The sequence below is a fragment of the Somniosus microcephalus genome, chromosome 2 (assembly GCF_052327205.1).
Source record: "Somniosus microcephalus isolate GS21.2 chromosome 2, FLI_Smic_1.0, whole genome shotgun sequence".
NCBI lineage: Eukaryota > Metazoa > Chordata > Chondrichthyes > Squaliformes > Somniosidae > Somniosus > Somniosus microcephalus.
The window spans coordinates 92,410,604-92,435,654 of NC_140988.1; the positions used below are offsets into that span (position 1 = coordinate 92,410,604).

The 25,051-nt window shown below is 46.1% G+C and overlaps 1 protein-coding gene across 7 annotated transcripts in view; it reads right to left on the reverse strand.

Annotated features, from left to right (window-relative positions):
* anapc10 (anaphase promoting complex subunit 10) overlaps nt 1-25,051 on the reverse strand; it is a 50,635-nt gene that overhangs the window by 18,755 nt on the left and 6,829 nt on the right. For 5 of the 7 annotated variants that reach the window (XM_086011150.1, XM_086011126.1, XM_086011160.1 and 2 more), the window contains exons 2-3: nt 19,360-19,494; nt 11,606-11,696 (exon numbers count right to left, since the gene is read on the reverse strand). In XM_086011150.1, coding sequence (XP_085867276.1) covers nt 11,606-11,696; nt 19,360-19,474 — 206 coding nt within the window. In that variant the 5' untranslated portion in view covers nt 19,475-19,494. Of the gene's footprint in view, nt 1-11,605; nt 11,697-19,359; nt 19,495-21,388; nt 21,486-23,738; nt 23,837-25,051 lie in introns of those variants that run through there. The other 2 variants (XM_086011142.1, XM_086011166.1) reach the window with 2 other exon arrangements.

Below are 25,051 nucleotides of genomic sequence, written 5' to 3' on the forward strand. Positions count from 1 at the left end.
AGTTCTTTTTACTGAAAAAGTTCTCAAAGTACGTGACAAAGCAATTCTCCAACTTCTTCCTCGAGCTCTTTCTTGGAAAAAGCCTTTAATCTAGGTTTCCAGAGATGACTCTATTTAGCAGTAAAGACTTGTTGGAAGAATTAAATCGAATAGGAAAAATTGGGTCAGGTTTGATCATTTTGTCTAGCACTTTACACAATGCTGTTGGCTTCAGGAGTTGTCTTATATAAATGGACTCACTTAGGGGCTAACAGTCACTGGTTTCATGTGAATAGATATTGGACTGTAAAGATTTACTATTAACTCATACCCCAGTTGAGACCATAAGCACATGACACAAAACTTAATGTACTAACAACTACTTAATTTAATTAAATCCATAACACTACAATTATCATGAACTTTAGTATAAACGATCACAGCCAGCAAGATTTGATTCATGCAATACCACAGCATTAGGTGGATTTAATCCAACACTAATATTAAAATGCAGTTTTCAAAGGTGCAGCTATGTTTTAAAAAAATTATTCTCGGCATGTAGGTAATGTTGGTAAGGCCGCATTTATTGCCCATCCCTACTTGCCCCAAGGTGATGGGTCTCCTTGAACTATGGTAGTCCTTTTGATGACGGTGCTCCCACGCTGGTGTAAGATTAAATCAACAATTTGCATTTATATAGCATCTTTACTGTAGTAGACTTTAGCACGTAATCCAGGCGGACACCTCAGTGCAGTACTGAGGGAGTGCTGCACTATTTGAGGTGTACACCATCTTTCGAATGAGACATTAAATCAAGGCCCAATCTGCCCTCTTGGTGGATGCAAAAGATCCCATGGCACTATTCGAAAACGAGCTGGAGGGTTTTCCCAGTGTCCTGGCCAATAGTTATCCCGCAATCAACATCACTAAAACAGATCTTCTGGTCATGTGTCTCATTGCTGTTTGTGGAACCTTGCTGTGCGCAAATTAGATGTGCGTTTCCCATATTACTACACTTCAAAAGTACTTCATTGACTGTAAAGCGCTTTGGGATGTTCTGAGGTCATGAAAGACACTATATAAATGCAAGTCCTTTCCTTTCAAATGCCACAAAATGCTTCACAGATACAAACATCAATACTGAGAGGTGGTCGGAGAAGTGTTCAAGAACCTGACCAAAAGAAAATCACATCTCAGTCTGGCAGAAAAGAATATCACACCATGTAGACCCACCATCAGCCTTTAAGCCATTGGCACCTGCCATGACTATTTGCATTCCAAGCAAATAATCTCCAATTAACACATCAGTTCAAAGTACAGCTTATCTACAGAAAATACCAACAGGCAGAACAGGTGGTGCCTGCAGCTATCTTGCAATTTTGAAAATCATCCATTTTGACTGGCTACATTCAATTTTAAAAGCTGCACATAAGCATATCATACAAAAGATTCTGTGGTTGATTTTTTCCCCACAATTTTTTTGGCAGTATTTTGTGTATTTCTTTCCATCAACAACAACTTGCATTTAAATAGCGCCTTAAACATAGTAAAACATCCCAAGGCGCTTCACAGGAGTATTAGCAAACAAAATTTGGCAGCGAGCCGCATGAGGACAGGTGATCAAAAGCTTTGTCAAAGAGGTAGGTTTTAAGGAGAGTCTCAAAAGGAGGAAAGAAAGAGAGGCGGAGAGGTTTAGGGAGGGAATTCTAGAGCTCAGGGCCCAGACAACTGAAGGCACAGCCGCCAATGGTGGAGCAATGAAAATTGGGGGTGTGCAAGAGGCCGGAATTGGAGTAGCAGAGATCTTGGAAGGTAGTGGGCCTGGAGGAGGTTACGGAGATAGGGATGGGTGAGGCCATAGAGGGATTTGAAAATGAGGATGAGAATTTTAAAATGCGAAGGAACAAAAGTAGTCCATTGAGCACAACAAAGGATATCTCTGCCATACCTCAGCCCATCCATCATTGAAACCCTGCATTTGTGGTCAGCGGTAAAGTGACAGTGATCGCCGCCAACACCAAAGCAAGCTGCCCACAAAGATCTAGCGATCTCTGTGGCATCGGTTTCATATTTCCTGACATTAATTTGATTTTGGCCCCAAGTCTAAGGGATCTCCAGTGTCCAGCAACGGTGATGTCATCAAGGAGGGAGGGGGAGGGGGAGTGGAGTGGGAGTGTGGAGGGAGGTGGGAGAGTTGAGAGGGGGGGAGGGAGGGGAGGAGGGAGGGGAGCGGAGGGAGGGGGGGAGCGGAGGGAGGGGGGGGAGCGGAGGGAGGGGGGGAGCGGAGGGAGGGGGGAGCGGAGGGAGGGGGGGAGCGGAGGGAGGGGGGGAGCGGAGGGAGGGGGGGGAGCGGAGGGAGGGGGGGAGCGGAGGGAGGGGGGGAGCGGAGGGAGGGGGGGAGCGGAGGGAGGGGGGGGAGCGGAGGGAGGGGGGGGGAGCGGAGGGAGGGGGGGGGGAGCGGAGGGAGGGGGGGAGCGGAGGGAGGGGGGGAGCGGAGGGAGGGGGGGAGCGGGGGGGGGGGGAGCGGAGGGAGGGGGGGAGCGGAGGGAGGGGGGAGCGGAGGGAGGGGGGAGCGGAGGGAGGGGGGAGCGGAGGGAGGGGGGAGCGGAGGGAGGGGGGAGCGGAGGGAGGGGGGAGCGGAGGGAGGGGGGAGCGGAGGGAGGGGGGAGCGGAGGGAGGGGGGAGCGGAGGGAGGGGGGAGCGGAGGGAGGGGGGAGCGGAGGGAGGGGGGAGCGGAGGGAGGGGGGAGCGGAGGGAGGGGGGGAGCGGAGGGAGGGGGGGAGCGGAGGGAGGGGGGGAGCGGAGGGAGGGGGGGAGCGGAGAGCGGAGGGAGGGGGGAGCGGAGGGAGGGGGGAGCGGAGGGAGGGGGGAGCGGAGGGAGGGGGGAGCGGAGGGAGGGGGGAGCGGAGGGAGGGGGAGCGGAGGGAGGGGGGAGCGGAGGGAGGGGGGAGCGGAGGGAGGGGGGAGCGGAGGGAGGGGGGAGCGGAGGGAGGGGGGAGCGGAGGGAGGGGGGAGCGGAGGGAGGGGGGAGCGGAGGGAGGGGGGAGGGAGGGGAGGGAGGGAGGGGAGGGAGGGAGCGGAGGGAGGGGGGAGCGGAGGGAGGGGGGAGCGGAGGGAGGGGGGAGCGGAGGGAGGGGGGAGCGGAGGGAGGGGGGAGCGGAGGGAGGGGGAGCGGAGGGAGGGGGAGCGGAGGGAGGGGGAGCGGAGGGAGGGGGGGGAGCGGGGGGAAGGGAGGGAGGGGGGAGGGGAAGGAGGGGGGAGCGGAGGGAGGGGGGAGCGGAGGGAGGGGGGAGCGGAGTGAGGGGGGAGCGGAGGGAGGGGGGAGCGGAGGGAGGGGGGAGCGGAGGGAGGGGGGAGCGGAGGGAGGGGGGAGCGGAGGGAGGGGGGAGCGGAGGGAGGGGGGGAGCGGAGGGAGGGGGGAGCGGAGGGAGGGGGGAGCGGAGGGAGGGGGGAGCGGAGGGAGGGGGGAGGGAGGGAGGGGGGAGCGGAGGGAGGGAGAGGAGTGGGGTGGGGTTTGGAGGAGGGAGGAGGGGAGCGGAGTGGAGATCAGGAACTCGGTTGGGGGGGGGGGGGGCTAAAGAGCACGGGCACAGTGGAGATGGTGTAGAACGTGATCCAAGGTCTAAAGGGGGGGGTTGAGAGCGAGAATGTGATCCAGATGGTGAGACGTATCACGTTCTTCCAACCCCACCCCCTTTACACCCGCACAACTCTCTCCCTCTCCTCCCCCTACACCTGGTTGATTTCTCAGAAAGCTCGGTGCATGTGTGGCAAGTGACATCATTGGACTGGACGAAATCCGGAAGTCAAGGCACATCCAACAAGTTATGGTGGCATGCTGTGTCACCATTTACAATCAAATGACAAACAGCTGACTGTCTAGTCAGCTCTTTTCAATCATTAACAAGTGTACTAGAATCTGGTAATCAGCATTTTCTGCACACATTTGGGTAGATGTACATAGAGCTCTGCCAGCCCCAATTTCCCAGTGATATAAAAAGGCACTGAAAGAGTGGCTCCTGTTTATATCAGTCTGATGCACAGATTTTTAATAAATCTAATACCTTTATAATAATGGAGGTGCCAAGACTGCAGAAGAATGCAGAGGTTCTCACATTTTATCACCTCAACCACCCCAGGGAGATCTAGACTGTGGAGAGGTCTGGGAATACACTGCTGAACAAGTAACTGAAAATTCAAACCAAGCTAGGCCTAACTCACCAGTGAACAAAAAAAAATATAGCCCAGCTCGACAAGCAATTATTTGAGGAAAGCGGATACACTGCTGCAGTAAATCATCTCAAGTCAGCTAAATGACAAGCTGCAGAAATCCTGATTCAGCAACCAAACTGGACATTTTGTAAACCTACCTTAACTTAATTTAAATGTTTAGAGAGCAGGGATTCCCTCCTACCTGGTCTCTTTACATTTCCATTTCTAGCTTTTGGGAAATAGCTTTGCCCATGCACGCACAGGTGCCAGGTAGGAACCAAGCAACGTAACCAAGAGTTCTGCTTGGCTGGAACTACAGGGTGCACTTAAACTACAAATGTAGCATTAGTGCATGGAGTTTCATTTTGTATCAATGTTGTAGTTATACTGTAAATGAAGCCTGAACAGTCAACTTGACACTGCAGCAAAGTGGAATGAGACTGGCTCATTCCACTTTGCTTTGGAGTCTGTTAGGGCCTTAACACTTACTTATACTACACAAGTTTAATATCGGTATGAAGCCAAAACTGCTTCACATCAACACCAAGCTTGCAGTGTAGATGTACTTTCAAACTGGTAGCTGCAGCATATCTGCCCCCTTACATAGATATTCCTTTTGAAAAGCTTGAATATTTGGGGTATCAAAGTGACTTGAGGTACACAGAGATACCCAGTCACATTTGTTTGATGGTTTCTGTCCTCCCTGCTCAAATTTCCCATTTTTAAGATTGGAACATAGGAATAGGAGTCCGCCATTCAGCCCCTCGAGTCTGTTCTGCCATTCAATTATCTTAACTCCATCTACCCACCTTGGTTCCATATCCCTTAATACCCTAACCTAACAAAAATCTATCAATCACAGTTTTGAATTTTTCAATTGACATAACCTCAACAGCTTTTTGGGAGAGTTTTCCAGATTTCCACTACCATTTGTGTGAAAATGCTTCCTGAAATTTCCCCTGACCAACCTTGCTCTCATTTTAAGGTTATGCCCCCCGTGTTCTGGCCTCCCCAGAAGAAATAGTTTCTCTCTATCTGCCCCATCATATCCTTTAATCATCTTAAATATCTCAATTAGATAGATCACCTTAAAATCACTTTAAACACCTAAATTAAAGATGATGACAAACCTGGTCCACCACACTCAAATTAATTTGTCCAATTTCGAACTGAAGTACTGTAACAGACATTATGTAGACAGTAAGAAAATTGAGCTTTAGTTTATCAGCGCCTCTGAATACCTAAGTTTCTTGGAGCAGAGGAGGGAGCTTAGGGAGCAGGGAATTATATGCAAATATACTTTACTTTTTCAAATTTACCTAGTAAACCAACCAACACCTCTGTACTGATTGCTTCTCAATTGTGGATAACAAAAGGTCTGATTCTTAAATCAGCACTATCAATGCTGCAACCTGAAGCCCAAAAGCTTTTTTATTATTGCTGCATCAATGAATGTGCAGCAGGTTCCTGCTGGCACTGCAACTAGACCACAAATGAATATTGGAAACTGGAACTGAAAGAGTGGCTTTTACAGAACTCACATGTACCTTTAATGACTAATTGTTGGTCTGCACAACGACAAAGGAACACCAAGCCCAGTCGACCCTGCAAAGTCCTCCTCACCAACATCTGGGAATGTGTGCCAAAATTGGGAGAGCTGTCCTACAGACTAGTCAAGCAACAGCCTGACATAATCATACTCACAGAATCATGCCTTTCAGCCAACGTCCTCCATCACTATCCCTGGGTATGTCCTGTCCCACTGCCAGGTGAGATCCACCAGGGGTGGCGGCACAGTGGTACACAGTCGGGAAGGAGTGGCCCTGGGAGTCCTCAACATTAACTCCGGGCCGAATGAACTCTCATGGCATCAGTTCAAATATGGGCAAGGAAACCTTCTGCTAATTACCACCTACCGCCCTCCCTCAGCTGATGAATCAGTACTCCGCCATGTTTGAACACCACTTGGAAGAAGCACTGAGAGTAGCAAGGGCACAAAATGTACTCTGGGTGGGAGACTTCAATGTCCATCACCAAGAGTGGCTCAGTAGCACCACTACTGAACGAGCTGGCCGAGTCCTGAAGGCCACAGCTGCCAGACTGGGCCTGCGGCAGGTGGGGAGAAAACCAACATGAGGGAAAAACCTACTTGACCTTGGCCTCACCACTCTACCTGTTGCAGATGTATCTGTCCCTGACCGTATTGGCAGGAGTGACCATTGCACAGTCCTTGTGGAGACAAAATCCTGGCTTCACACCGAGGAAAACCTCTATCGTGCTGTGTCGCACTACCACCGTGTTAAATGGCATAGATTCAGAACAGATCTAGCAGCTCAAAACTGGGCATCCATGAGGTGCTGTGGGCCATCAGCAGCAGAATTGTATTCCACCACAATCTGTAACCTCATGGACCGACTGGCATATCCCTCACTTTACCATTACCATCAAGCCAGGGGACTAACCCTGGCTCAATGAGGAGTGTAAAAGAGCATGCCAGGAGCAGCACCAGGCATACCTAAAAATGCGGTGCCAACCTGGTGAAGTTACAACACAGTACTACATGCATGCTAAACAGCGGAAGCAGCATGCTATAGCCAGACCTAAGCGATTCCACAGCTAATGGATCAGATCAAAGCTCTGCAGTCCTGCCATATCCACTCGTGAATGGTGGTGGACAATTTAACAACTAATGTGAGGCTCCATGAACATCCTGATCCTCAATGATGGCAGAGCCCGGCACGCAAGTGCAAAACACAAGGCTGAAGCATTTGCAACCATCTTTAGCCAGAAATACTGGATGGCTGATCCATCTCAGCCTCCCCGAGGTCCCCACCATCACAGAAGCCAGTCTTCAGGCTATTCGATTCACTCCGCGTGATATCAAGAAACAGCTGAGTGCACTGGGTACAGTAAAGGGTATGGGCCCCGACAACATCCCGGCTATCGCGCTGAAAACTTGTGTTCCAGAACTAGCCGCGCCTCTAGCCAAGCTGTTCCGTACAGCTGTAACACTGGCATCTACCCGACAAAGTGGAAAATTGCTTAGGTATGACCCGTTCACAAAATACAGGACAAATTCAATCCAGCCAATTACCGCCCTATCAGTCTACTCTCAATCATCAGCAAAGTGATGGAAGGTGTCGTCGACAGTGCTATCAAGCGGCACTTACCAATAACCTGCTCACTGATGCTCACTTTGGATTCTGCCAAGAGCACTTGGCTCCCGACCTCATTACAGCCTTGGTCCAAACATGGACAAAAAGCTGAATTCCAGAGGTGAGGAAAGAGTGACTGTCCTTGACATCAGGGCAGCATTTGACCGAGTGTGGCATCAAGGAGACCAAGTAAAATTGAAATCGGGGAAAACCCTCCACTGTCTGGAGTCATACCTAGCACAAAGGAAGATGGTTGTTGGAGGCCAATAATCTCAGCCCCAGGACATCGCTGCAGGAGTTCCTCAGGGCAGTGTCCTAGGCCCAACCATCCTCAGCTGCTTCGTCAATGACCTTCCCTCCATCATAAGGTCAGAAGTGGGGATGTTCACTGATGATTGCACAATATTCAGTTCCATTCGCAACTCCTCAGATAATGAAGCAGTCTGTGCCGGCATGCAGCAAGACCTGGACGACATTCAGGTTTGGGCTGATAAGTGGCAAGTAACATTCGCACCATCTCCAACAAGAGTCTAACCACCTCCCCTTGACATTCAATGGCATTACCATCGTCAAATCCCCCACCATCAACATCCTGGGGGGGGTGCACCATTGGCCAGAAACTTAACTGGACTAGCCACATAAATATTGTGGCTACAAGAGCAGGTCAGAGGCTAGGTATTCTGTGCAGGTGACTCACCTCCTGACCAATGTTTCCCCTAATTTTTGTTTTGGGTGTGCAGTCCCTTTAAGGTGCTGCATGGCCCATTCACAGTTTCGCATACGCGCAAAATTTAACATTGAAAAAGCCGGTTCCGGGCTGCCTGCGACCGGGCAGGTTAGAGGGAACATAGCTCCTGACCAATGTTCCCGTTAAGCTGAGCGACTGCGCAGTGGTCTGGTGTTCCCACACAGGCCGCTCACTGACTTTTAAATGGAAAAATTATGCGTATGTTCGCAAAATTTGAATGGGCCATGCAGCCCATTAAAGGGGCCGCATACCCCAAAAAAAATTAGAGGGACCGTTGCTCCTGACTGCCCAAAGCCTTTCCACCATCTACAAGGCACAAGTCAGGAATGTGATGTAATACTCTCCACTTGCCTGGATGAGTGCAGCTCCAACAATACTCAAGAAGCTCGACACCATGCAGGACAAAGCAGCCCACTTGATTGGCACCCCATCCACCACCTTAAACATTCACTCCCTCCACCACCAGCGTACCGTGGCTGCAGTGTGTACCATCTACAAGATGCACTGCAGCAACTCGCCAAGACTTCTTCAACAGCACCTTCCAAACCCGCGACCTCTACTACCTAGAAGGACAAGGGCAGCAGGCGCATGGGAACACCACTGCCTCCAAGTTCCTTCCAAACCCGCGACCTCTACTACCTAGAAGGACAAGGGCAGCAGGCGCATGGGAACACCACTGCCTCCAAGTTCCCCTACAAGTCACAGACCATCCTGACTTGGAAATATATCGCCATTCCTTCATCGTCGATGGGTCAAAATCTTGAACTCCCTCACTAACAGCACTGTGGGAGTATCTTCGCTACATGGACTGCTGCGGTTCAAGAAGGCTCACCACCACCTTCTCAAGGGCAATTAGCGATGGGCAATAAATGCTGCCATTGCCAGCAACGCCCACATCCGTGAATGAATTTTTAAAAAACTAAGTTAGGGTTAAATATTTGAATAAGGATACAACTTAATGTTTACTACAGTGCCATACTATTTGTTTTAAAGACACAACAAATTACATAAAATGATCAGCTGTCAGAAGACAACATTAAACCGATTACTCTATAGTACAGTAATATGAATGAATAATTGCTTAGTTTTATCTTTTCAGTTCATTGAATAGACTGCTTATACAGTTATTCTTTCATAGGGCGTTTGAAGATCACAAAAGTTTATAGTTACTAAAAATCGTTTGGTGTGGAGATGCCGGTGTTGGACTGGGGTGGACAAATGTAAGAAGTCACACAACACCAGGTTATAGTCCAACAGCTTTATTTGAGATCACAAGCTTTTGGAGTGCTCCGAAAGCTTGTGATCTCAAATAAAACTGTTGGACTATAACCTGGTGTTGTGTGACTTCTAAAAATTGTTTTGACAGGAGAGGGTAAGGAATTGGGTGTTTGCATTTTCTTTCAGTTATATAGGAACAGGGGAAGCACAGTCAGCCCGACAACAACAACTTGGATTTATATAGCCCTTTTAACATAGTAAAACAGCCCAAGGCGCTTCACAGGAGTGTTATCAAACCAAATTTGACACCGAGCCACACAAGGAGGACAGGTGCTTGGTCAAAGAGGAAGGTTTTAAGGAGTGTCTTAAAGGAGACGAGAGAAGTAGAGAGGCGGAGAGGTTTAGGGAATGAATTCCAGAGCTTAGGGCCAAGGCAGCTGAAGGCATGGCCGCCAATGGCGGAGCAATTAAAATCGGGGATGCGCAAGAGGCCAGAATCGGAGGAGCGTAGAGATCTCGGAGGGTTGTAGGGCTGGAGGAGGTTACTGAGATTGGGAGGGGCGAAGCCATAGAGTGATTTGAAAACAAGGATGAGAATTTAAATATCAAGGCTTTGCCGCACCTGGAGTGAATGTAGGTCAGTGAGGGGTGATGGGTGAATGGGACTTGGTCGAGTTAGGATATGAGCAGCAGATTTTGGGATGAGCTTAAGTTTATGTAGGATGGAAGAGGGGAGGCCGGCCAGGAGAGTATTGGAGTAGTCTAGAGGTAACAAAGGCACAGATGAAGGTTTCAGCAGCAGATAGGCTGAGGCAGGGCCAGAGTCGAGCGATGTTTACGGAGGTGGAAGTAGGCAGTCTTGGTGTTGGAGCAGATATGTGGTTGGAAGCTCATCTCAGGGTCAAATACGACACCAAGGTTCAGCCTCAGACAGTTGCCAGCGAGAGGGATGGAGTCGGTGGCATTGACATTAATCCACGTTAGCCATGGCAGAGCTACCTTTCTAATTGCAGTTTCTTCCTTTCCTTTATATCTCTCAAATATCGTTCCTTCTTAATGCAAGTTTATATCTCCTTTTTAAACATTTCAAGTGATATTGTATCTAATGGGGGAAACACTGCGGCCCCCGTGGCCGAAATTCACCGGTAGCGCCCCAAGAGGGAGGCAAGACGTGACTGGAAGCGCCCCGCCTCCCTCTTGGGGCGTTGCGAGTGAATATCGCGGTGCTATGTGCCACAGCACCATGTAAAAGAGCCCGGCACTCAAGAGAAGTGCCGGGCTCACGGAGCGCAGCAGGGTGGCTGCAGAGGAGGCCGGGGACGGCAGAGGGGGCAGGTGCTGACAGGTGGCCAGCAACAAAAATGGCCGCCCGGCACCTCACCTTTAATTTGCGCCGCCCTGGCTGCAGGTAGGCCCCCCTGACCTCGTCAGACATAGCGTCCAGCGGTAAGTCAAGGGGCGTGCTACCAAAGATCGTGGCCGGGGCGCTGCCGGTTACCACCGCCGCTAACCTCCTGAATTTCGTGGAAGGCGTTGGCGGCGCCCCGCCCAGGCACTAGTTGCTTTGTGCCCCGTTAGCGTTCTCTTAGGGCGCTAATGTGAGGCGCAAAGCAACCAAATTTTTAGGCCAATGTGTTCCAGGCAACATGAATCAATTTAGCACACTCAAGTTTTTTCTGGATTCACTATTAACCAGTGTAGTTAGAATTCTATTATGTTTTCTTGTTCTGGATTCCCCCACCATTAGAATGTTAATTCATTCCATTATTTTAAACACTGCAATCAGATCACCCTGTGAATACAAATACACAGCCCATACTCTCTCTTGTCAAGCCAAAGGAGGAGGTTTCTCTATACTTTGAACTTTTAAACTTTAAACTGTGATAGGGTTGAATGATAATAAATCTCTATTACAGATGGCCATTTTCCATGCTTGTGTTTATATAATTTGGTTTTACATTTTCCTTTTATTTTCTAAGCGCCATATTTTCCCTTATTTACAGCACACACTTGTGTGTGAACACTGAACACTAGTCCGTTCATGCACAATGCATACCATTTAAATGAGAGTTGTCTCCAATGGAGCATATGAAGGAGCTGGCATTTATTTCCTCGACCACCAATGGAGCTGCTGTAAAATATTAGCTCCCTTCACTATGATGTACAACAGACCCAATTTACAAGAGACGCATACAAAATCTGACGAGACGTGCATTAGTCTAACCGTATCAGATTTAAATGAATTGTCAAGCTTTTTAACCAGCACATACTGCATTCCCCCGTATACTCGTACCTGAACTGAATATTAACGAGATGAGGCTGAGATCCATCTGACTGCCAATATGTTTCGAGGTTATCATCACGTAACTGATCCACACCAAATCCTGATAAAGCAATTAAAGTACATTATTTTGTCATATATATTTAGTCTAATGGAGAGTCAAACATTCCAATATGTTCAATTGATGATTGCTTATATAAGAACTAGCTGGGGAGCCCCGCATTGCGAGGGCATTGGGGCGCGAGGGCAATTTTGGGGCGCTTGGTCTCCCTGCCCCTGTGTGTCCCCCCTCTCCCTGTCATGTCCTCTCCCTCCCTCCCCTCCTCTCCCTCCCTCGTCTCCCTCCCTCCCCTCCCCTGTCTCCCTCCCTCCCTCCCGTCTCCCTCCTTCCCCTCCCCTGTCTCCCTCCCTCCCCTGTCTCCGTCTCCCTCCCTCCCCTGTCTCCCTCCCTCCCTCCCCCCACCCCCACACCTACCCTCCCCCTCGCTCCCCTCTGTCCCTCTCTCCGGCCCCTCCCCCTGCCTAGCGCCTGAGGTCCGGTTCTGAGGCCGGGACGGACCGGAGCTGAGGTCCCCCGCGTATGGCGCGGCTGATGGACGGCCGCTGCGGGCGGGCGGCGCATGCGCGGTCAGTGCGGGCGGCGCGAGCCCCCCGCGATTTCCCGAGGCCCCCCCGCGATTTCCCAAGGCTCTCCCCCCCCCCGCGATTTCCCGAGGCTCTCCCCCCCCCCCGCGATTTCCCGAGGCTCTCCCCCCCCCCCCGCGATTTCCCGAGGCTCTCCCCCCCCCCCGTGATTTCCCGAGGCTCTCCCCCCCCCCCCGTGATTTCCCGAGGCTCTCCCCCCCCCCCGCGATTTCCCGAGGCTCTCCCCCCCCCCGTGATTTCCCGAGGCTCTCCCCCCCCGCGATTTCCCGAGGCTCTCCCCCCCCCCCCCCCGCGATTTCCCGAGGCTCTCCCCCCCCCCTATTAAATTGTTATTTAATTCCCTAACACATCATTAAAATATTTACCTTAGTTCCCTAACACACAAAGTGTGGGGGAAAAAATTGTGAAAAATCAAGATGGCGGCCACTCACCTCGGTTCAGAAGGATAAGGCCCGCCCCCACACGCACCGATTGGTCGACCGGTGAGGTCACCGAAGCATAGGATTGGTCAATCGTCGAGTCACTCGACACTCAACTGTAGGAAGGAACCCGCCGTCCGATTGGTGGACCTCGACGTCACACGGTCGCTAATGAGATGCTAATGAGCGGAACGCTGAACGTTTTTGGGATACCGCGGGCGGGATTTTTGTCCGGCCGAAACGTAAATACGCCTATGACCGGTCCGGAATCGCAAGCTTTCTTTTGAGGCGACGCGCGCGTCGGTACGCTCTGTAACTTTCAAACGTATAGAGAACGGACAGACATCGGGACAGACAGAAGAGCCGCTTTATATATAGATAAAACTAAATTTGACACTTTGAGCTTTAGCAGCAATATCTTATTTAATTTTCGTTCTTGACCGGATATATTTGCATATTTTGTGGTAAAATTTCCCACATCATAGACTACAGATGTAGATATTCACCAGAAGAGACAGGCTTGTAATAGGCTTCATATAATTACAATCTCGTCGCACTCAATTTAAGTCAAGAATGTGCTACAGTCCCCACTACTTAAAACTTCCACGTTTAAAACAGATAATTGCTTAAATCGGCCAAAAAGCACTAACCAATAACATGAACGTCAATTTCAAAGTTGCCGGTTATAACGTTGTAGGGGTTCGCAAAAAAAACCCTCAGTCCCCGAAGATCGGGAAATATTAATCTACATCGTGGAAATTGCCTCTGGGTTGGACAATGTTTTAAACATACCCAGAATCGCAGGGGGGCTGCGTTGAGTTGGGCAGCACGTGGACAACACTGGAATTGAGGAACTTCGTGGAAAAATTCGCACATTTTATTTAAAAAATGTACTCGAGTTTTGAACTGTGTAAATTGCAAAGGGGTTTAAAAATGGCTGTCAGAAAAGCATGGCCAAGGATAAAGAGGCTTAGAAGCAGCTCGTGGATCTCTGTGAAAAGTGGGAGGATCAAGCAGTGGCAGTCAGATTCTGTCAATCAAAAAAAAGGAGTTTCCCTTCCCCACAGAGGCAATGTTTGTTCACAGGAAACTGCTGCCTTGTTGACATAGGGGATTAAACCACTTGAGACTGCAGTTTCAGTGACCACAATGAATGGGTTTCTGTTTACATAGTAATCCAACTCCATTCAAAGCCCAGCACACAATTGAGACACACCTAAACTACGGAAGAGACTTTTTTTTAGATTAAGAAAAGGAATGAATGGGTTTGAATCACCCATTACTCAGACAATAGGGCAGTTGGGTCCCTTTTGATTTAGCCAGATGAACTCCGGATGTGGGCGGGAACATTTCGGCCCCAGAATGAAGACACATTCAAACCACCCCAAGCTTTATTCGAAACCCATTCCAGACTGTGGAAGCAGTTTGGCCACTGGGAAATAGCCCGTTTGAATCAGCCAATCATGGCCTTTCTCTTGTGTATTCAAACTTTTCGGCGCGAATTTTCACAGACCTTTTCAGTGCCAAAACAGCAGGAGCTCACAGGATATAAAGATAGCTTCTCAGAAGCATCTCTCTTTTTCCTTGGACTGCAAGTGAGCTCTTCTCTCTCTTTGGACCATAGGTGAGCAGGTTTCTGAATCCTCAGCAAGGCAATCTAGTAAGGAGTTAGAGGGGTGGTAATTTAAGGGAAATTGCTAAGATTGTAAGGTTAACATTGTAGCCATTTATCCCTCATTTTTGCCGTCTGCCTTCCCCTGTTAAGCATTTTTAACTGTTGTATTGATCCTGTGGTGTCGTTTATTTAGTTAATAAAGTTTGATTTTCTCACATCCAGACCATTTTGTCCGTTTTAAGATATCATTAATTATAAGTTCCTTCAGTCAGAACTGGAAGGGTGGGTTTAGCGATTCGAAACCGCTGTTTGGGATTGGTCAGAGTGCAGCAGCAAAAAGCTGCTTGACCAGGTAAATTACCGTAAACCAGGTAAAGGAAGGTAAATTACCGTAAACCAGGTAAAAGATGCCCCCTACAACGTCTTAAGTGCTTTGTTTATTTAGGGCAGAAACAGTTATGCTTACTGTGATATTGTATGAGTAAAGTACATATGAAAATATATATCAATTTTCTCCATTAGTTTCATGCATGTATATCTAAAAGTGTCAGGGAACTACACAGAGGGTAAACACTATACTCCCTTTGAAGCACCCTATCTGTAATATGCTGTAAGATTAAAGAGTGCAAAATAACCCTAAGAAATATCTACTGAATCTGATGCCATGCCTGTCGATGATGTAATTCAGTTCCTCCGCCCTGGTGAAGGACCTGCCTGTCGCTATTCAGATTATGAAGCATCGCTGTTTAGTACTTGTCACTGTTTAATATTGGGCTATGCTTCCCCTGTGAGTAAACAAAAGGATAATGAAAAGGCAGCCTTGGTCCGATTTTGTTTGGGGCATTACAGAGACAGGTCCTTGGGCGCTGAAGGGCGACAACTCAAGAGAAGGGGGAAAGCTGGAAAGGACTGAAATAAATAAGTCTTTGGTCAGGTCTAGGGTCCGACAATAAGGAGATTCATTCAGATAATGGTTCAGGGAGCTGATGCACGACAAGATATATATAGCGCTATAACAACAGAAAATGCTGGAAAAACTCAGCAGGTCAGGCAACATCCGTGGAGAGAAATTTGAGTTGACGTTTCGGGTCGAACCCTTCTTCAAAACTGGAAAGAAAAGAAATTAGATCGCAGGCAGGGCTGCGATCGGACAAAAGAAGTGAAAGAAACAAAAGAGCTAGACGAGATGGTAATAGGATGAGATTAGGTGTAAAGTGTACTGGCAGGGCAAGAGATAGCTGCCAGGTGTGAGAGAGAAACAAAAGGGGGGGGGGGGGGGGGGGAAAGGAGTGGAAAAATTACAAGAAAAAATGTGTAATAGGGGCCGAGGTTATGATCTGAAATTGTTGAACTCGATATTGAGTCCGGAAGGCTGCAGAGTGCCTAATCAGAAGATGAGGTGCTGTTCTTCGAGTTTACATTGAGCTTCCGTGGAACAATACAAGAGGCCAAGGACGGTGAGGTCCGAGTGGGAATGGAGCGGTGAATTAAAATGACAGGCGATCGGAAGCTCGGGGTCACCCTTACGGACTGAACAGGTGTTCCGCAAAGCGGTCACCCAATCTGCGTTTGGTCTCCCCAATGTAGAGGAGACTGCATCGTGAGCAGCGAATACAGTATACTAGATTGCGAGAAGTACAAGTAAATCGCTGTTTCACCTGGAAGGGGTGTTTGGGGCCCTGGACAGTGGGAAGGGGGGAGGTATAGGGGCAGGTGTTACATCTCCTCCGCTTGCACGGGAAGGTGCCAGGCGAAGGTGAAACAGCGATTTACTTGTACTTCTCGCAATCTAGTATATTGTATTCGCTGCTCACGATGCGGTCTCCTCTACATTGGGGAGACCAAACGCAGATTGGGTGACCGCTTTGCGGAACACCTCCGTTCAGTCCGTAAGGGTGACCCCGAGCTTCCGGTCGCCTGTCATTTTAATTCACCGCTCCATTCCCACTCGGACCTCACCGTCCTTGGCCTCTTGTATTGTTCCACGGAAGCTCAACGTAAACTCGAGGAACAGCACCTCATCTTCCGATTAGGCACTCTGCAGCCTTCCGGACTCAATATCGAGTTCAACAATTTCAGATCATAACCTCGGCCCCTATTACACATTTTTTCTTGTAATTTTTCCACTCCTTTTCCCCCCCCCTTTCCTTTTGTTTCTCTCTCACACCTGGCAGCTATCTCTTGCCCTGCCAGTACACTTTACACCTAATCTCAGCCTATTACCATCTCGTCAAGCTCTTTTGTTTCTTTCACTTCTTTTGTCTGATCGCAGCCCTGCCTTCGATCTAATTTCTTTTCTTTCCAGTTTTGAAGAAGGGTTCGACCCGAAACGTCAACTCAAATTTCTCTCCACGGATGTTGCCTGACCTGCTGAGTTTTTCCAGCATTTTCTGTTGTTATTTCGGATTTCCAACATCTGCAGTATTTTGCTATTGTATATATAGCGCTACCGCGTTATACAAGCCATTGCATACAACGGACAAATCATGCCCGCTATAAGCAGCGGGGACAGTACCAACACATATCAGAGCTTGTATCAATAGTTCTGGCACAAAAATAAAAATATTTAAGATACAACTTCAACTGAATTATCTTTTGTCCGCCATAATAGGCTACGGCCAAAGTGTGACTTATAACACCAGTATAATATGTCACACAATGTTTTGGAATATGAAGTTTCACTAAAGCTATTTGGAAAGTTTTAGATACTAGTGTCAAATATTACTACTGTGTTGAACCTATATTGAATTTGGAAACTGACAATATTATCCAAATGCATGTCAACATCCAGACTGCAATTTTCTGCATGGTAGTAAGTTGGCAATTACCAATAGTCATCATATCACCCGTGTGAGGGAATACGCCATATTTCAAAAAGATACACCATAATATGAACAGAATACGGATATTAATACATGATATACTGGGTTTAAAAATCTAAAGCCTTGGAGACACAGGCTGCAAACAGAAATACAGGCTTCTGAGATAAAGATCAGTTGTTTAACAAAGTTATAAAAACCAAACAAGCTTTGAAATGGAAATTAGTTAAATATACTAAAACAATTACCCCATTGAAATGGCAGTTTGGCACTTCCGAAAGGTCTAGAGTTTGGAGGGAACACAATGAAAATGCCCAGTTTAAGGTGTGACCAGCTAACACATTGAACAGAAACTCAAACATTAAAAGAGGCAAGTGCCTTTGAAAAGATGACATCAAGTAAAAGAAACACCTGCTGGTCAAATAGTTTTTATGTTAAACTTGGAAGACAGGAAACACGATTAAATATGCAACCAATTGAGATAGCTAGAAATGCATGAACCACCCTAGTTGAAGTGTCTTTAATATATACCTAGTAAATATACCAACAAAAACACTTTGAAGATATGACTTCAATAGATGCACCAAGCAATTACATTGTGTTTGTATTGAACTTGGAGCAGTAAGGAGTCACAATGTCTGCTAAAAACCAGTAAAGCCAATATTAAGAATTGAATGAAAGAATTTTGTAAGAATGGCATCAAACAGAAACCATAGCTGTCATATTGGTTTTATGGTTTTTGAAACACCTAAAAGGTAGAGACATAATTATGCATGCAATAGTTGAATTGATAGTAAGATAGAAAGCATTCAACAGAGGTCTCAATAAAGACAATTAGCTGACATCAGCAGAGAACTTCAAAGAAGAAACCACTGCAAAAAGGGTATAAAAATAAGAGCTTTTTAAACAGAAAGTCAGAACTCGCTGAACAGGCCAAGCGTTTCTCAACTTCACAGGCACGTTCTGTAAGTTTTTAACTTTGAGTCTCGGGTAATCAAAGCAATTGATTTTGGTGGATATTCTGGATTTAGAAATAAGCAAGAAACGTAGAAATGTAACGAAGTAAAGATTTGAAAATAAGGATCTCTGAGAAATAAGAAATGGAAGCTATCTGTATTTTGAATTGTTAATGTTGCGACTGATTCAACAGCTGTTAAATGAATGTCGGCTCTTAAATAAAACTATATATTTTTAGAATTGTCTCAGAGTAATTCTGTATAAACTCGCGAACCCAATTTCTGTACACTCTTTTGTAAGGAGTTGCAGAATTCTGGGGGGTATTCCAGACCCTCATAATATCCGGAAGGTTACAGTCTAGTTAAACTTATTAAAAGTACTATCTGGAGGACGGTAACATCTTCAGTCGTTCCTTTCCTTTAGGGAGAGATAGCCTGAACCTTTAGACCCATTTAAGCATCTTATGGAATTCGGCTATCTCTAACTGAAGTTGAAGGTGAACGTCTGGGGAATATGCCTGATCTGGGGTAGCCCGGGAAGGGCTAGGACTTGTAATTATCCCTTCACCCTCACAGTGTTTAATAGAGGACTTGATATTACTATTATCCATATTGTATTGTATCGCATTTGAGTGCACCAAAATGTAAAAATCCAACCAGCTGTACTAATGTCTATTTGTCCTAATTCTTACTTTCTTGAATTCTCATCCTTTAACACAGAGAAAAATGGAACCTTTACGTATCAAATTGTCTTAGCTGGTAGGGCTCTAGTCATTGGCTCAGTTGGTAGGACTCTAGCTGCTAGCTCAGAAGGCTGCAGATTCAAGCCAAACTTCAGGACTTGAATGAATAGCCTCAGCTGACACTTCAGCGCAATGTCAAAAGAGTGCTTTATTGTTAGAAGTGGTATCGTTTGGATAAGGTGTTAAATCAAGGACCAGTCTGCCTGTTCAGGTGGATATAAAAGATCCCATGGCACTACTTAAGAGCAGGGAGTTCTTCCAGTGTCCTAGCCAACATTCCTCCCTCAATCAACATCACTAAAAACAAATTACTTGGTCATTCATTTAATTTGCTATTAATGGGTTCTTGCGCAAATTAGCTGCTGTGTTTGCCTACATAACAATGGTGAGAGCACTTTAAATAGTAATTTGTTGGCTGTGAAGCACTTCGGGATATCTTGAGGATGTGATACAGCGTTATTTGGTGCAAGTTCTTTCTTCATCCTACTATGTCTGAGTTGGCTTGGAATCAAGAAACTAATGAAAAGTCAAATGGTTTTATAAAGTGCATAACCAATCTGCAGACATACCTGGTTTACAAGAGGATAGGGACCAAACAGCCTGTGAGCCTATCTCTCGCACTGTGCCAGTTCTTTCCAGCTGCTTTGGATCTTCTCCAGGTGGAGTCTTGCTTGGAGTGGTCATTTTTCTTAACTATTCTGGATCTGCAATAGATAACAGAATTACAAAGACACAGTTGCTTAAAACAATAATCTTTCAGACTACCTAACTTTATTATACAATGAATAAGATATACATATGTTATGGGGTTAAACACTAGTAAGATTATTTTCCCAAAAACCATAGTGTCATAACCGATTGGTAAAACTCTCTATGTACACACACCTTGTTTGATAACATTGTATCCCTTGTTGCCATTCAGCAATTATGAAGTAAATGTCAATTATGAATTTTAAGTTAACATTTTAAAATTTATCCAACTTCAAACTAAAGAGCAATAGAAAGGGTAAATTCAGGAAGATGGTTAGTCACAACAGTAGGAAAAACATTTTCATTGCTATTTCTGGGGAAATGTTCTGTCAGCATACCAATAGTTTTACAATATTCCAATGATCACAAAAGTGGATATGGATTCCACAATGTAGATAACAGCACCACCTACTGCCTAAAGCTAAGGAAACAGGCTCATAAGTGGTCATTTCATATCACATCTCTAGACACACATTGGGATATTGTAATACTGATTAATAGTCGATATAAAAGTTAAAATTTGCCCACAACCTCTAAAAGGAGGTGCAAGATATTACCCTTTATAACCTTCATACAATTACTATCTTGTCCTCAACTTAGGCCATAAATATGTTGTGTTATCAACTATGTGGATGTGATATCAGGTCTTAAACTGCTTTTGGTGATGTTAGTTGACCAGGGCATTGGGAGAACTCCCTGTTCTTCCTCAAATAGTACTGTGAAACAGCTTTGTTTTCGTTTCCATCCATTAAGATAATAATGGACCAGAATTTCCTAGAATTTTGGCTTCCTCCCCCACCCCCGAGAAATTTCGAGTGTAACTGATTTACATCAGTTTTACGCTGAACCATGTGAAACACGCGAGTTTCCTCGATCGCTTGAGCTACGTCTGCTGAAACCCTCTGCTGTTGATTTACATTGCTCCTCCCCCGTGCAAAAGACCAACTCAGGCACGATTCCCGGCACACCAGTAATGCACTGGTGTAGATCTACATCCAAAAATGTAGGCACAGCATGGCCCAAAGTCACCTGATATCAGTGTAACAGATTTCTGCTGTCTGCTAGTGTTTTATTTTACTGAGACCTGTACTATACTTAACCAAAGTACTGTCAGTCTCAGTGCACCTGAAGTTTTTTGGACTCCCGCTTCCCCTCTCGATTCCGCGCCCCCCCACCCCCACGGTGTTCAGTAGGACTAAGTAGCTGGCATGGCCTTCCCAATGGACATACGCCTGTTCTGCATAATAATAGAAGAGGAAGAGGTGCAGCAGAGGCAAGAGACTCTGAAAATGAAACACTAGGGCAGAAGATAGAGAGTGAAATCATGAGCACAGCAACACAATTGCCGGCAAATTCCTCAGCGATGCTCCCACTCCGCTGGTGCTACTAGAAGTGCGGCAAAAATCTAGAGGTTCCATAAATGTTGGAATGCTTTTTTGTTGACTGATCTCAAGAATGCATTATCTGATTGCACAGCAGTCACGAGATACAATGAACATGGTTGGACAGCAAAGGGAGGCAATGTACACAGAGAAATTGGATTTTTTTCACCCTATTCTTTCTTCTCACACACTTGGTGTATGAGAAGACAGGTTAGAGACTTGCTGTCTATCTGCTGAAATTGTTGTTCTACAACCAGTTGCTAAGCGTTGCACACAAGTGGCTCAGGCTGATTGGCAATGAAACTTTCTCTCCCTTCGCATACAGTGGCACTTGGTGTCCTCTACAGAGCATTGTTTAAACTCAGTGTGGGTGCAACACATTGAAGCATTTGCATCACCACATCAATCAGACAAAAAATTCTACCTGGTTAGGATAAAGTTTTATAACCTTAGGTTAGAAACTTACCACAAAGCTGCAATTCAGCCAACTACTAGTTAGCCTCAGGACCCAATGCAGATTAGCATTATTTTCAATCCAAAAACTGTTCAAGGACCATCTGAGACTGAAACATAGAATACTAACTGGGTTCTTAATCATTACAAAATTTTCTAGTCTTAACATCTTCCCTCATTGGGACCAAGGGAAATGAATGTTGATTCATTGATTAATATTTGTGGCAAATTTAAAACCCACATGCCATTTCTACAGAAGAACGAGAACAAAAAGAAATTGAGTTTTCAACAAAACTGGAGATCAATGTTAAATCAATGACATCTGTATTATTGTTATAGCTGTAAGTGGATACAATTAATAAATAGTTGCAAGAGTGAACCTCAAACCCACAACAGTGCTCAAAACTGTGGCCCTTGATTAAAAGTTGAGTAGCACTGAATTATTTTATAGCGTATTTTCAGCAAATATAAACAGGTACAGACAGAGGCTAAGTGGCATACTAGGTCAACAATCTGCCCTCTTGCCCTCTGGGACCTGGGTTTAAATCTAACCTACACTAATGGGATATACCCCCCCCCCCTCTCTGTTGGCTGTAACCATGCTATATGAAGCAAGGTTGGATCTGTGCATTCATGGTCCTATCAGGAAACATACAATTTCACTCAGAAAGGCCATAAGCGGTAAAAATAAATTCACACTGGTGTAGAAGAAAGTGTTCTTCTGATTTTGGGGCTGAGGCACATTGTTACAGCAGAATAGAAAGAATTTTACTCTACATCTGGCTGTGCCAAGAAGTGTTTGATTTTGATGCTTGCATTCCCGAAATGAGAAAGTGTTCCATACCACAGTGCGAACAATTTCTCACATTCTTGAGCACAACATTTTTTTTTTAATGAGCAGAGGTGGCGTTGCATTGGCAGTTTTGCCACCAGTCACTATTTTTCGCAATCATGTTCTCGTAACACTGGCTAAGTTGTGTAAAAAACTCATCCAAAACTCTGCTGTCCATATTCTAACTCGCACCAACTCCCGTTCACACATCACTCCTGTGCTCGCTGACTTACATTCGGCCCCAGGCCAGCAATGCTTCAAATTTAAAATTCTCATCCTTGAAACATAGGCCATTTAGCCCCTTGAGCCTGTTCCGCCATTCAATGAGACCATGGCTGATCTGTGGCCTAACTCCATATACCCGCCTTTGCCCCATATCCCTTAATACCTTTGGTTAACAAAAATCTATCAATCTCAGATTTAAAATTAACAATTGATCTAGCATCAATTGTCGTTTGCGGAAGAGTTCCAAACCTCTATCACCCTTTGTGTGTAGAAGTGTTTCCTAATTTCACTCTGGCTCTACTTTTTAGACTATGCCCCTTAGTCCTGGACTCCCCAACCTAACAGGGTAGACAGAGAGAAACTATTTCTATCAGTTCCCCTTAATATCTTGGAAACTTACTATCTTGAAAGATCAAATCACCCTTTAACCTTCTAAATTGTAGGGAATGCAACCCTAATTTGTGTAACCTCTCCTCGTAATTTAACCCTTGGAGTCCGGATATCATTTTGGTAAACGTACGCTGCACTCCCTCCAAGGCCAATATATCCTTCCTACGGTGTGGTGCCCAGAACTGCTCACAGTACTCCCGGTGCGGTCTAACCAGGGTTTTGTACAGCTGCAGCATAACTTCTACCCCTTGTATTCTAGTCCTCTAGATATAAAGGCCAGCATTCCATCAGCCTTTTTGATTATTTTCTATACCTGCTCATGACATTTTAATGATCTATGTACCTGGATCCCCAAGTCTCTTTGGACATCCACTGTTTTTAGCTTTTCACCATTTAGAAAGTACCCTGTTCTATCCTTTTTAGGTCCAAAGTGGATGACCTCACATTTGCCTACAATTAAATCCATTTGCCACAGTTTTGCCCATTCACTTAATCTATCAATAACCCTTTGTAATTTTATGCCTTCATTTACACTGCCTACAATGCCGCCTATCTTTGTGTCATTGGAAAATTTGGATTTGGCTTTCTATCCCAACATCGAAGTCATTAATAAAGACGATGAATCGTCGAGACCCCCACACAGATCCCTGTGGGACACCACTAAACACATCCTGCCAATTAGAGTACCTGCCCATTATCCCTACTCTCTGCTTCCTGCCACTCAGCCAATTTCCTAACCAGGTCAATAATTTGCCTTCAATTCCATGGGCTTCAACCTTAGTTAACAGTCTCTTATGAGGGACCTTATCAAATGCCTTCTGGAAGTCCATATAAATAACAGCCATAGACATTCCTCAGTCCACTACTTTAGTCACCTCTTCAAAAAATTCAATCAGGTTTATCAGGCATGACCTACCTTTCACGGATCCATGTTGGCTCTCTCTGATCAGCTGAAAATTTTCAAGGTGTTCAGTCACCCTATCCTTAATTATAGACTCTAGTAAATTCCCCAACAACAGATGTTAGGCTAACTGGTCTATAATTCCCTGGTTTCCCCCTCTCACTATTCTTAAATAGCGGAGTGACATGCGCAATTTTCTAATCTAAAGAAACGGTTCCTGAATCGAGAGAACTTTAGAAGATTATAATTAGAGCAATATGCAATGTGCTCACCTACTTCGTTTAAAACCCTGGGATGGAAACCATCTGGTCCTGGAGATCTGTCACTCTTGTTTTCAATCCCTCCATGGTCTCACCCCTCCATGTCAGCCATGGCTCAGTTGGTAAGCACCCTTGCCCCTGAGTCAGAAGGTTGTGTGTTCAAGACCCACTCCAGAGACTGAAGCACAAAAATCTAAGCTAACACTCCAGTGCAGTATTGAAGAAGTGCTGCACTGTCGGAGATGCCATCATTCAGATGAGACGTTAAACCGAGGCCCCGTCTGCTTTCTCAGGTGGACGTAAAAGATCCCATGGCACTATTTCGAAGAAGAGTAGGGGAGTTATCCCCAGTGTCCTGGCCAATATTTATCCCTCAATCAACATAACAAAAACAGATTATCTGGTCATTATCACATTGCTGTTTGTGGGAGCTTGCTGTGCGCAAATTGGCTGCTGCGTTCCTACAGTACAACAGTGACTACACTTGAAAAGTACTTCGTTGGCTGTAGAGCACTTTGGGACGTCCTGAGGTTGTGAAAGGCGCTATATAAATGCAAGTCTTTCCTTCTTTCTTCTTCCCTATCTCTGTAACCTCCTCCAGTCCTACAACCCTCCGAGATCTCTGCACTCCTCCAATTCTAGTCTCTTGAGCATTCCTGATTTTAATCGCTCCACCATTGGCGGCCATGCTTTCAGCTGCATAGGCCCTAAACTCTGAAATTGCCTCCTTAAATCTCTTCGTTTCTCTCTCCTCCTTTAAGACGCTCCTTAAAACCTACCTCTTTGACCAAGCTTTTTGTCATCTGTCCTAATATCTCATGTGGCTCGGTGTCAAATTTTGTTTGATAACGCTCCTGTGAAGCGTCTTGCACCTTTTACTACCTTAAATGTGCTATATAAATACAAGATGTTGTTGTTATAAGTGCAAACCAAATCATATGTAGCGAAACCTGCCGTTACACCATCTAAACACTCGTACCTCATTTATATTATGCAGCTGGTTCCAATGGAAGCAGTTCTGTAATATAAGCAAATTCATTTGCTGCTGAATTTGCTCCATTTATACTA